This window comes from Halyomorpha halys, unplaced genomic scaffold, assembly GCF_000696795.3.
Source record: "Halyomorpha halys isolate HHAL.00 unplaced genomic scaffold, Hhal_1.1 Scaffold1029.1, whole genome shotgun sequence".
NCBI lineage: Eukaryota > Metazoa > Arthropoda > Insecta > Hemiptera > Pentatomidae > Halyomorpha > Halyomorpha halys.
This window is the reverse complement of record NW_027106971.1, coordinates 350,971-362,779: the sequence shown is the minus strand read 5'-3', so window position 1 is coordinate 362,779 and position 11,809 is coordinate 350,971. Positions and strand designations below refer to the sequence as shown.

Here is an 11,809-nt window from a genome sequence, read left to right as displayed (position 1 = left end):
CCTAGATCCCAACCGATCGATTTATATGTGCCCTCCCATAGAACCACCTCCTTCATCCTCGTATCCTCCTTCTGGAATTCTCTTTCCATCTCCATTCGCCAATCCTTATTCATTCTTTCCTTTAAACAACACTTTTTCCTTCAATTAATGTATAATCAAACCTCTTTATCAATGTGAACAACGTATATTGCCGTATATTGATTACCATTATAAATTGTAATTTTAACATGCATACTAAAACTTTCTAGATGTTTCCCAGACAATTAATCCTAATGGTGTAACCATGTATTTAAACATGAGTTCATGACTCAAAGGGGCACTTCGTACCTCCACAGCCATGTATTCTACAGTATAGGACTCCAATGGGAGTCTGCCATAAAAGAAAAATAAAATAAAAAAATAAAAGGAGCTAGTAATATATAAATAAATAATATCTATAACTAAGCACACACATATATAGCTAATTTTAATTGTAATGTAATGAATAATTTTATGGAGTTGAGAAAAAAATCAGGCAGATATGGTCATCAATTATTGGGAATCATAGAAGTAAGAAAATACCCGGTCAAATATTTCTTTTTTTAAATTTTCTTTCTGGTTGATTTATTTATTAGTTCTGGTTGAACAGATATGGTACCATATAGCTTGAATCCCAAACATGTTTTAATAGGGTGGTTCTATAAATTTAATATTTTTTTTTTGTAAAAGTCTTTAGATATATTATTTCTTTTCTAAATAAATTACTATCCATAAAATTTAAGATAATTCTGTAAAAATAAAATAGTATAACAATTTACAGATTTTCTGCTTTATTTGATGCTGTATCTTTTGATCGATGCTATAGATTTGCAAGTTTTGATAAATGACTATGAGCACTGGCACCATAACATTCGATGCCATTTCTTAATATCGATTCAAATAGTGCTTTTTACACCATTATTAAAGCTTCTCTGTTAAGTACAAATTGGAAGTAATCAATTTTATATGAGCATACTCTTAGTCCCTTTAAAACATTTACTATGTGTGGTTCTCAAGAAAAAGAATTATCCACAGTAAACTAGATATTTATATTTTTCAACATCATTTAATGTTTTACAATGTTAGTGAGATAGTCACAGTCGTATTTAATTTCAAGATGATTTTATCAACATAATGACCGTTTTATCTTTATTAATTATGAGCCCATTGAAAAAAATTATAATAGTAATTTTGGGATTTTCCCAGATCTATGTTGTAATATTTTTGGTAAGTGATAAAAAGAGAATCTTAGGGGTGGGACAGATGTCCCAGAATACAATTATTTTTTGTGTACCTTGGAAGGTTTTACAGTTTGGATTTATCCTATTTTGAAAGTCAATGCCTCTTGTGTTCATAACATTTTTTCCTTATAATATATTAATTTATTTATGATTTTAAATATCCCTAATGATATTTAATTAATTTGAAAAATTATTTAATGTAATAACTAAATACATGCGCATTGTTTCGACAAAAAGTAATTTGAATGGTAAAAGACAATCAATGAAGGGTTAGTACTGTTTCAGAAAACTGGCAATTATGTTGATTTATTCAGTGATATGAAAAAATAAACCTAAATATGATTATCACAGGTAAACAATGAAAAACGAAAATAAATTGTTATTAATATTACAATTTAACCTCAAATTTTTCCCAATTTCTTAATTAATGTAAATTAGGAATGGAGGAAACAATTCATAGTATAATTCCATATAAGATCATTACTAGTGCTGATGTTACATCTCACATCATGTGTACTGGAGGGTTGTAACACCTCCTTGGTCTTTGATCAAAGGTCTTACAAACCAGGTATAACGATAAACTTTATTTAAATCTTCCTATTGGCACATTATTTTTATTTTATATATTATATTTATCCATTACAAGCCCTTCAATCTGGATTATATAGTTTAATCCATTATTCCATTAATTTGTATTTATTATGGCCGAATATTTTGTATGGTAATTTTAAGATTAGCAATTGAAAAGAATTTATATTCCTTCGAAGAATGCTTTAAAAATTTTATTAAATATAAATTCTATAAAAATTATTAAATACTGCATTTTTTAAAAATTCTTTATTCATAATCTTTTTAAAAAAATGATAGAATTTGTTTTGTAATTTATTGTGTTATATTACAATGTTATATATATACACACGCACACAAAAGGGAGTTGTAGAATCTTTGTCCACAATGAACTTTTAAATTAGTTGACCGATTCACATGCAGTTTTTTTCAAAATGTTCCCTTTCGCCATGGGAAGGTTCAAAGATAATGAAATCCACAAATTCTCCAGTAGAAAAAAAGTTATATACAAAATTGAGGGTTTTTGGTTTGTAGCTCAGAAAGTATGTATAAGCTTTTTCCACCGTTATTGTACACCAATCGATTCGTCTCTTTCCAAGGAATAAGAAAAAAAACATTACTGATTCTTTATTAAATAAATCAAAAATTAGTATCCAATTCTGTATATATGATAAATGGTTTGTTATATGGTGGTGTATTTAATTGTTGATATTCTTATAGAGGAAAATTAAATGTTAATGATTTTAAATTTTAAATAAATAGGCTTTGAACTTATAATAAAGAAAATGACCTGGGCAGAATAGCCTGAAAAAGAAATTTTAAATTAATTTGAGGAAGAGTTTGTATTGAAGATGTCCAGAATGTCCGAAACGTTGGACTAGTGAAAAATAAAGTGTTGAGACAGAATTGGATACTAATTTTTGATTTATTTAACAAATAATTACCTTGTCTCAAAAAATTTTGAAATAATATAATTAAATTACTGATTCTATTAAGCTATATTATATTTACGAAAAATTATAAAAAGTTAGTGTGGCTCGGGGTAAAGTAGGTCTGCAATTTTTTTTTTTTTTTTTTTTTTTAGAAAAGTGCATTTCATATTCGTTTTTAGCTTTGTCTCAAACTCCTAAATACTATTTTTTGAAGAAATTCAAAATTATAAATTTTTCACCTCAATTTATTTGGAGTTTTTTTTTTCTTTCAGTGACTATTGTTCATATAATTGTTCATAACTCATCTTCATTTTGTTCAAGTCTTAGTTTAATAGAACAGTTGGAAAGCTGAATGTCTGCTCTTTATCAATCAATTTTGATCATTAAATCTATTTATATATTATGTTCATTAAATCTATATACATCCTCAAATATAGCAATAGCGAAGCTTCTCATATTATTTTTTTTATTATTCTAATATTTAGTGGATTATGATGTGGAAAATATTCTGACCTGGATTAATATGAATAGAAGTTATTAATTTTTAGTTTTATTTTAATATAGAACATTTTTTCAAGCATTGTTTTAAATTTTGTAATTTATATTATACTTTGATTTTAATATTTATGAAAACAAAAAAAAAGTTATTGTTATTGATGTTTGAAATAATATCCTCTAATATAGTTACGATAATCATTCTTGAAGAAGTAAAATATTTGATTTTTTTTTTTACATTGTTTTAGTTGGTGCCGGGACCTCCATTTGTTTTTGGCGCATTCCTCGTCATCTGTGCTTTGCTGGTTGCTGCATTTATTCCTGAAGGATCTAATCAAGCGATTACGCTCAAGCCAACGACACGAAGGCAGTCAGGTATCTACAACAACGATTATACATCAGGTTAGGCACTTAAGTAAATTTAAGCTCGGTAGTTTGCGGCATGCGGACTGTATCTGTAGAATCAGTAGAAGAGCCCTTGGGATCTCAAAGGAAATTCTTGGATCAGGTAATCGTTGAGGTATTGAAACGATGGATTCGCTTCATTGATCTATTTGATTTAACCAAAGCCACTACTTTAAAGATATTGTACTGATGAGAAGATAGTTGGCCATGGATAATATGTATGAAGAGAAGATTGGGTTGGGGTGCGGTCAGAAAATAACACTACTAAGTTAATAAAACTTATTTAATAGTGCCAATGTTCCAGCCAGAATTTCTAACCTTCATCAGGGCTAAGGACAAAGAACAATAACAACCAATGGATATAAAAAAAAAATTAAAAGAGAAAATATAAACAGAATGATTAAACTAAATAATTGTACAGAATGAAAATTAATATATAAAGTGAAGAAGTGGAAAATAAAACGTATAAATAGGTAATTAAATATGTAAGTAAAATAACATAATTAAGCAAATAAACATTTAAAGTTATATACTGCTTCAGTAGTGTTCAAAGTATATTTAATACTCTCTTGGCGATATTGAGTAAAGGTTAACTTCAATGAGTTTCCATTTCACCACTGAACGTGAGGCCTTTTTTTGTTAGAGCTTAAATGTTTAGTCTGTCCATTTGTACATACGAGATGTGGCAGAAAAATAATGAGGCTGATTTTTATTTACCAAAGTTTTTAATTTTTTGAAATATTAATTTATCCCCTTCAAAGCAGTTACCTTGGGCGGCTCCTCACCGATGGGGACATTCCCAGTGTTGCTAGCAGCGCTGGTAGTCTTCAATATGTCTGTTACACTCTTTTTGATGTTTTCTAAAGTCCTGAAATAACATCCTTTGAGGACATTTTTCAGTTTAGGAAAAAGTCACAGGGACCGAGGTCGGGTAAATAGGGGGGTGGGGAACTACAGGAATGCCTTTTGAGGTCAAAAATTTTGTTACGGAGAGGGCAGTGTGACATGGGCTGTTGTCATGATGGAGCATCCATTTGTCTGGAATGTCTGGTCTCACACAAATTACCCTTTTTCTGAGCCTTTCAAGAACGTCTATAAAAAATTTGGTTAACAGTTTGTTCTAGAGGAACAAATTCTTAGTGAACAATTCCCCTTCTATCACAAAAACAAATCAGCATCGATTTGCTCATTCGAACTTTCTTTGGTCGAGGAGATTTTGCAATATGCCACTCCTCACTTTGCCTTTTGATCGCTGGATCATATTCAAAAATTAGCGATTCTGTTAGGAAGATCAAGACTCTTGTTTTTTCGAATGTCCTTCTGCTGCATTTTTTGGTACAATTTTGGCTCAAACCTTTCAAATATGCAAATGTTCTGTCAAAATTTGATGAAAGGTAAATCTGTTCAAATTTACAAGTTCACTCAACATTCTTAATGTTAAACGACAGTCTGATCTCACTAGTGTGCTCACACGTTCAATGTTTTCGTCAGTTTTCAAAGTTGAAGGCCTCCCTGGGTGATGTTCATCTTCAACCTTGAGCTTGGGATAAAAAATGTTTCTCATAGGCCTGTTTTAACTTTTCAAACATTGCACTTGCCGATTCTCCAAGCTTAACACAGAATTTAATGTCATAATGTTGTTCCAAATTCCTCTTTACCATTTTGCGTGAGGCATGACCAAAACACAACTTCACTAATAGCAGTCACAAAAATCACATAGTTAATGGAAGGAGTTGAAACTCACGCTGAGCTAAGGCAGGGTACTCATACACATGATCTATCAAGGACAGCAGCCAGGGTTACCAGATCGCTTGCAGTGTTGCCAGTCTCATTACTTTTCTGCCACACCTCATAAATAATATTTTGTGCTAAAAAGTTAACCAATTCCTTAGTTTTATTGATAAAATAATTCAGTGATATTCCAAGAATATTTAGAACAATTTGAGCTCAATGTATTGTAATAATTCAAAAATGATTAAAGTAAAATAAATGTAATTTTATATAGTTTTTGACTTAATTCTTATATCATGAAGATAGCTTGAGTTCAAATGAAAAGCTTTAATATTTAACAGATAGGAGAATTTTATAATATAATAGACTCTTAATCTCAGGGCGGGTTTCTAGGTAATCAGAAACAGACATTTTACCACTAATAACACTTAATACTTAATTAATAGCTATTTTACAATTAAAATAAATTTTAGTTAGGAACAAAACTAACCAATTACACAATCTTTATTTGAGGATTGATGATTATTGATATCTTTGTTTCTATATTTCCCTGTCCAACTGTAAACAACGGCTTCCAGTCCTTCCCCTAAAAGCTATGTCTAACTCTCAACAATGGCTTCCAGTATTTCCCGCTTCCAGCCGACGGACGTCCTCTCACCAGGCAATCCAAACCAAGAGTCCTTTTTTCTTCAAGGGTGACTCTCCGATGTCTCCTGTTTCAAGATGTCCACCCTTGCTAGACAAAAATTGATGAGGACCTCCTCATTCTGGAAACATCGTTTCCCATCTGCGCCCTAATTACTAATGAATTGCCAAAAACCAAAACCTGTCTCAATGTTCCATGTAAACATCGATTGTCGCACAACAGTTTTGGATTTTTACAAATGATTTACTTTCTGAATATTTTCTTTAGCACTATTTCTTGACTTCTATTTTTTCTTAAATTTACTGTATTTTCAATTATGATGGGAAGTTAAAATAAAATTATTAAAATATTTGAATCTGCTGAACATGGCCACTATTCAACTGACTTTTTGAAGGATATGTACCGCCATCTTGATTTTGTTTTGAATAACGTATTTATTGTAGACAATGAAAATTAAAATTGGTTAGCTTGCTTTTTGGTTCAACAAAACAAATGAACAATATTAAAATGATACATGAAATAAAAATAAAAACCCTTTATAAATAAAAATATACTATTTACTCAAAAAGAGCATATTACAATATTGATAAAATATTTTTCTATATACGTTCAGTCTGTCTGTTTCTGAATATGAACTTTTTGTTGAGTGAACAGCTCAACTGATTTTCAAATTTTATGTCTCTAATTATTTAGACCCGCCTAAAACATCCATTCAGTGGGTACAATTCATTGGGTTAATATAAGTTTACGGATGGCTGAATGTTAACTGTAAAAATTAAGTGATATTTTTCAGTGGGGCAATTACTTGTTACTTAAATATAGTCTTTACTTCTTGTTCGAAGAAAGACCTCTCTAGCCAGTTTATCTGGTAATTCTGTGACATGTCCTGCTCATTTTGTCCTTTCAAACTTCATAAACTTTGGTTGGTGACATAAGTAAACTAAAGAGAATATTCTTTGTAACTATTTGTTGATTACAGCCTAGCAAGTGATAGATTAGTCTCCTGCCACTTTTACGACATTTTTGCCCCATACATTTACTAATATGCTTAATATAGTTTTAAATCAATTCTTGCATCAGTTATATCTCCAATTGATTAATTGTTTCTAATGATGTGATTTATGAATTGAATGATTACCTATTTTGTTGTTAGACATTTGGTGGTATCCAAGCACTGATTTATTTATTATAATAATAATAATAATAATAGATTTATTTTTTATTAATATAGTTGTTTGAGAGTGGTTTAGTTTCTTTTTAAAAACAATTTTGATCTCTTTTCTCTCAACTTTATTTCTTTTTAACATCCGACGTTTCGACCTCTCAGGTCATTCTCAAGGATTCCTTATTCTGTCTTCATTCCTTTCTTTCCTTTAAAATTCATTATTGCCGGCTAATTGCCTTTGTCAATTTCTTCTATTAAACTATTATCCTAAATTTAAAACTTTCATTAACTACTTTTTTGTTCATTAACAAGCCCCAATTGAAACACAGAAACCTACCTTCGTAGGTAGGTTTCTGTGTTTCAATTGGGGCTTGTTAATGAACAAAAAAGTAGTTAATGAAAGTTTTAAATTTAGGATAATAGTTTAATAGAAGAAATTGACAAAGGCAATTAGCCGGCAATAATGAATTTTAAAGGAAAGAAAGGAATGAAGACAGAATAAGGAATCCTTGAGAATGACCTGAGAGGTCGAAACGTCGGATGTTAAAAAGAAATAAAGTTGAGAGAAAAGAGATCAAAATTGTTTTTAAAAAGAAAATAATAATAATCTTTATTTATTCTGGGAATGATCTCTTTAGAATAATTTACAGGCGTCAAAATTAGGCTTTGGAGCCTTAGAGTAAATTACAAAATAGAGATGAAATTACAAGATGTCGTACAATAAAATAATACAGTGAATTTAAAAATATACAATAAAACAACCATAGTTAACATAATATATAAAATAATGATAAAACAAATAAAATGAAACCACTTGTCATATCATAAAACATAAGATGACTACTGATAGTAAATAAAAGAAGAGAAAAAAAAAAAAAAATGAAATACAATTAAACTAAAATGTAATAAATGAACAGATATAAGACAGAAAATTCAGAAAATATATAAAGCTTTTTTGAAACTTTCAATTGTTATTCTTCCGGAATTGGATGGACAGAAGATAGTCGAAAATACTCGAAGATTGGCAGGGTGTTAGAACTACGAATAAAGGAGGGAATAGAATTCCATAGGGAAGAGCAACGGATGAGGAAAGATCTACCAAAGGCTGGGGTTCGATGGGCAGTTACGTATAAGTCTGAGGGCCATGAGCGGGTATTGCGGGAATTATACTGTAGAAGATTTACCTATAATCAAAAAAACTAGCACCCCGCTATTATAAACGATATGGGTTTATGATTATTATTCAGCATTTGTTGAAATATCTCTTCGAGCTTAAGAAGTCGCAGGTAAAAAAGTTTGTAAAAACCTACTTTATTAAATGATTGTAGATTGATTATTTTAATGGTTTCATTTTCTTTTCTTTAGTAATAATCAGAACTAAAGTGCGACCTGAGATTAATCTTGTAATTTGTATTAATAAAAATTGAAAGTGATGCAAAATAGCGGATCTTATAAACACGTTAGTATGACAGTGGAGTACTGGCCAATCAAAGGTAATCTACTGTCTTAGTTCACAATACAATTGTTGAGTTTCATAAATTTCTCAAGAATGGCCTGATGGAACAATATTTGTATTATTCACAAACCAAATTACTAAAAACAGTATTTACAAGATTTTTATACTCAATTCATTTTTACAATTAAATGAACAGTTTTTTCATATCTCTGTTTACCTGGAGGTAAACCTTAGCACCGAGGGTTCGGTCAACCTCCCCTCTTCTTGGTTTCATATTCTCTTTGAAGGGAAGTAAGATATACCCACCCCCATTGACTCCAGACAACTAACAACAAACCAGTCCTCTGTGATTTAAATGTTCTATTATTGTTCTTTATTACTTTAATAGCAATGTGTGGTAAATGACAAAAAGAGAATTTTCAGCATAAAAAAGAAGCAATAGGTTCTTGAAAGTATTGATGTATAAGGATTTGATAATAGGCGGGGTAATCACTGAATTTTTGTTTGTTCATTCAAAGGCAACATTTTATCCTAATTGTCTTCAGGACTAGAACTAAGTCCTGTCCTAAGTCCAATAACAGTCACTTTTTACAACATATTAGTTGTTTTACTTAAAAAATAAACATGCATGTACGTAGATGATGCGACTTATTTACATCTGTAGGTATATAAAATATATTGTAATATTTCAGGTTTATTAAAATAAATAAATGGAAATTTAATAGTTTTTATTATTCTCAGATCTAAAATATAGCTTTGAAGATGACAAGGTTAAATGAAAGATATGAGAATTTTATTTTACATTATATGTAATATTATTGACTCTTTTCTCAGGGCGGGTTTTCCAGACAATCAGAACACAAAGACACTTAGCTAAATTAATAGCTACTTTTACAAATATAATTAAATCCTAGATAGAGCAAACTAACCAATTACATAATCTTTGATTACTGACAGTTCTCGATCTTTTCTTTCTAATTATCTACCAATGACAGTAGACAAAAGGTCAGTTCTCTTTCTAGTTTCCAGGTGATTCAAACAAAGAGTGTCTGTTCCTTCAAAGATATATTTCTTGGATGACTGCTAACTCTTGAACTTCTTTCTAAATATCTTCCTCTGACAGTAGACAAAGGGTGGAGTGGTCAGCACTCCCAGCTTCCAGGAGACATCCTGTTCCCCGTGCTTTAACAAGTGTCCAGTTTCCTTTGTTCATTGTTGGATAGTAGATCCAAACATCGATTGCCCCACAACCATTTTGAGTTTTTGCTTATGATTTTCTTAATGTATATTTTTCCCTAATACTTATTATCGACTTCTATTTTTTCTTAAATTTACATAATTTTAATACAACTATGATATAAAATAACAAAAGTTGATAAAATTTTAATCTCTCTTCTCAACATAACAGCAATTCCAACAGACTTTGAAGGACGCATGTCGCCATCTTCAATATTTTTAACTACATTTTTTTACTTCATATTTGACTGATGAAAATGGGTTAGCTTGCTTTTTGGTTCAACAATATTGAACATTGATACATAAAAAATAAAAACATAACTAAAACCATCTATACATAAAAATAACTATATATTAAAAAAGAGGATATTACTATATACCAAGTTAAATACTTCTTATTAATAATAATTGAGATTCAACTGTATTCATATTTTGTATTTGTAATGTAATGTTTTATCTTTGTTAACAGGTCTATCAATGGAGGTTCATTACGAGATGGAGAGGTGCAAGAAGCACGATGGCCTGAGCCCTCTCTCTCCGCTAGTCGACAGTTCAGCTCTGCTTTGAATTAATTACGATGAAGGTATCTTTCGTTGCCACCTGCAATGGCGTAAGTCTCGCCATCCTCACTCATTACAGCTTCGTTCCAATTCAAATGGGAATTTATCACTGCCCTCAAATGACCGATTATGGTATACGAGCATTTTTTTCTTTGGGAAATACAGATTTTTCCACTCCCCACCCCTTATATGCCTAATTACCTTATAATTAAAAAAAGAAATATTCTATTTATAAATTTGGAAAAAATATAACCAAAAAAAAAAAAAAAAAAAAAATACCTGAACTGCTCAGATAATACTCTAAATATGCACAGTGTATCGAGATGAACTAACTAACCCACCTTTTTATGGATATTCAATTAGCAAACACTTGACCCGTGTGTAAGTGTGAGTACATGTGGACTGCGTAGGTTACTAGAGACCCCAACCAAAGTATAGTTTATGTAAGCGTATTGTTTTTTTTTCTTTTTGGCTGGAGAATAAGGCTGTTTTAATAACTAATTTATTTTCGCTGGGTGATACTGGCTCTCAGCCTTTCGTGCGTGTTTGTTGACTGTTATGTTTTAATTTTCTTTTTTTGTTTTTTCTTATCCTTCTATTGTTGGAGTATTAGGTTTTTATTTGTAATTTATTTTATTTTTTTCTGTAAATGATGGAATCCTACTTGACTATAATTTTACCAAAGTTGAACATCATAGCCCACGATGTAATTGTACTTTATATTTTCTTTCATATTAGTATTTATTTAAATGGGCATTTTGTGATGTCTTATATATGTACAGTATTCCTTATTGGAACTAACCATTGAGTGATAATTTGTTAGTGATTTATACATTCCTTGTAAATATGAATCTTTTTAAAAATTTTAAATATTTAATTGTTTTGTTGAAGAAAAATAAAATAATATGTGTAATGGTACTTGTTAATAGTTATATATGTAATATATACAAGCGGGAATTGAAATTGCAGTTGAAAAGGTGTGTTTTTTCAAACATATGCGGTATATGCTTCATCCGAATGATTAAGGGACTTAATTTACTACAGATAATGTATTGTAGTATAAGCATGATAATGTCTTTCATTGTCTGTGATGTTGATAATAGTTCAGAGGCAAGTTTTTCATCCACAATTTCTACCTAATCTTCAGTTTCTTTAGGTGATCGTGATCAGTTGGGATGGGCTGAACATTGAAATCTCAAAAACAAGTACTCAAGTAATAATGTGTTCTGGTAATAGGCAATTTTAGTAGCCAATAAGTGGTTTGATCAGATGTAAATTCACATGTTATTGAAATAACCTATTACCAGAATATGTTATCCCTTGGTAGCTGTTACTAATTAATAATGTGTTCCGTAAC

The 11,809-nt window shown here is 30.2% G+C and overlaps 1 protein-coding gene across 4 annotated transcripts in view; it reads left to right on the top strand.

Moving 5' to 3' along the window:
- Positions 1-10,640, top strand: part of LOC106687934 (hippocampus abundant transcript 1 protein) — a gene marked incomplete at its 5' end in the record, with an annotated part of 23,781 nt that extends 13,141 nt beyond the window's left edge. For 2 of the 4 annotated variants that reach the window (XM_067045284.1, XM_067045282.1), the window contains 2 exon segments: positions 3,502-3,628; positions 10,362-10,640. In XM_067045284.1, the coding sequence (XP_066901385.1) occupies positions 3,502-3,628; positions 10,362-10,459 (225 nt within the window). 4 annotated transcript variants of the gene reach the window in all.
- Between the last annotated feature and the right edge of the window lie 1,169 nt (positions 10,641-11,809).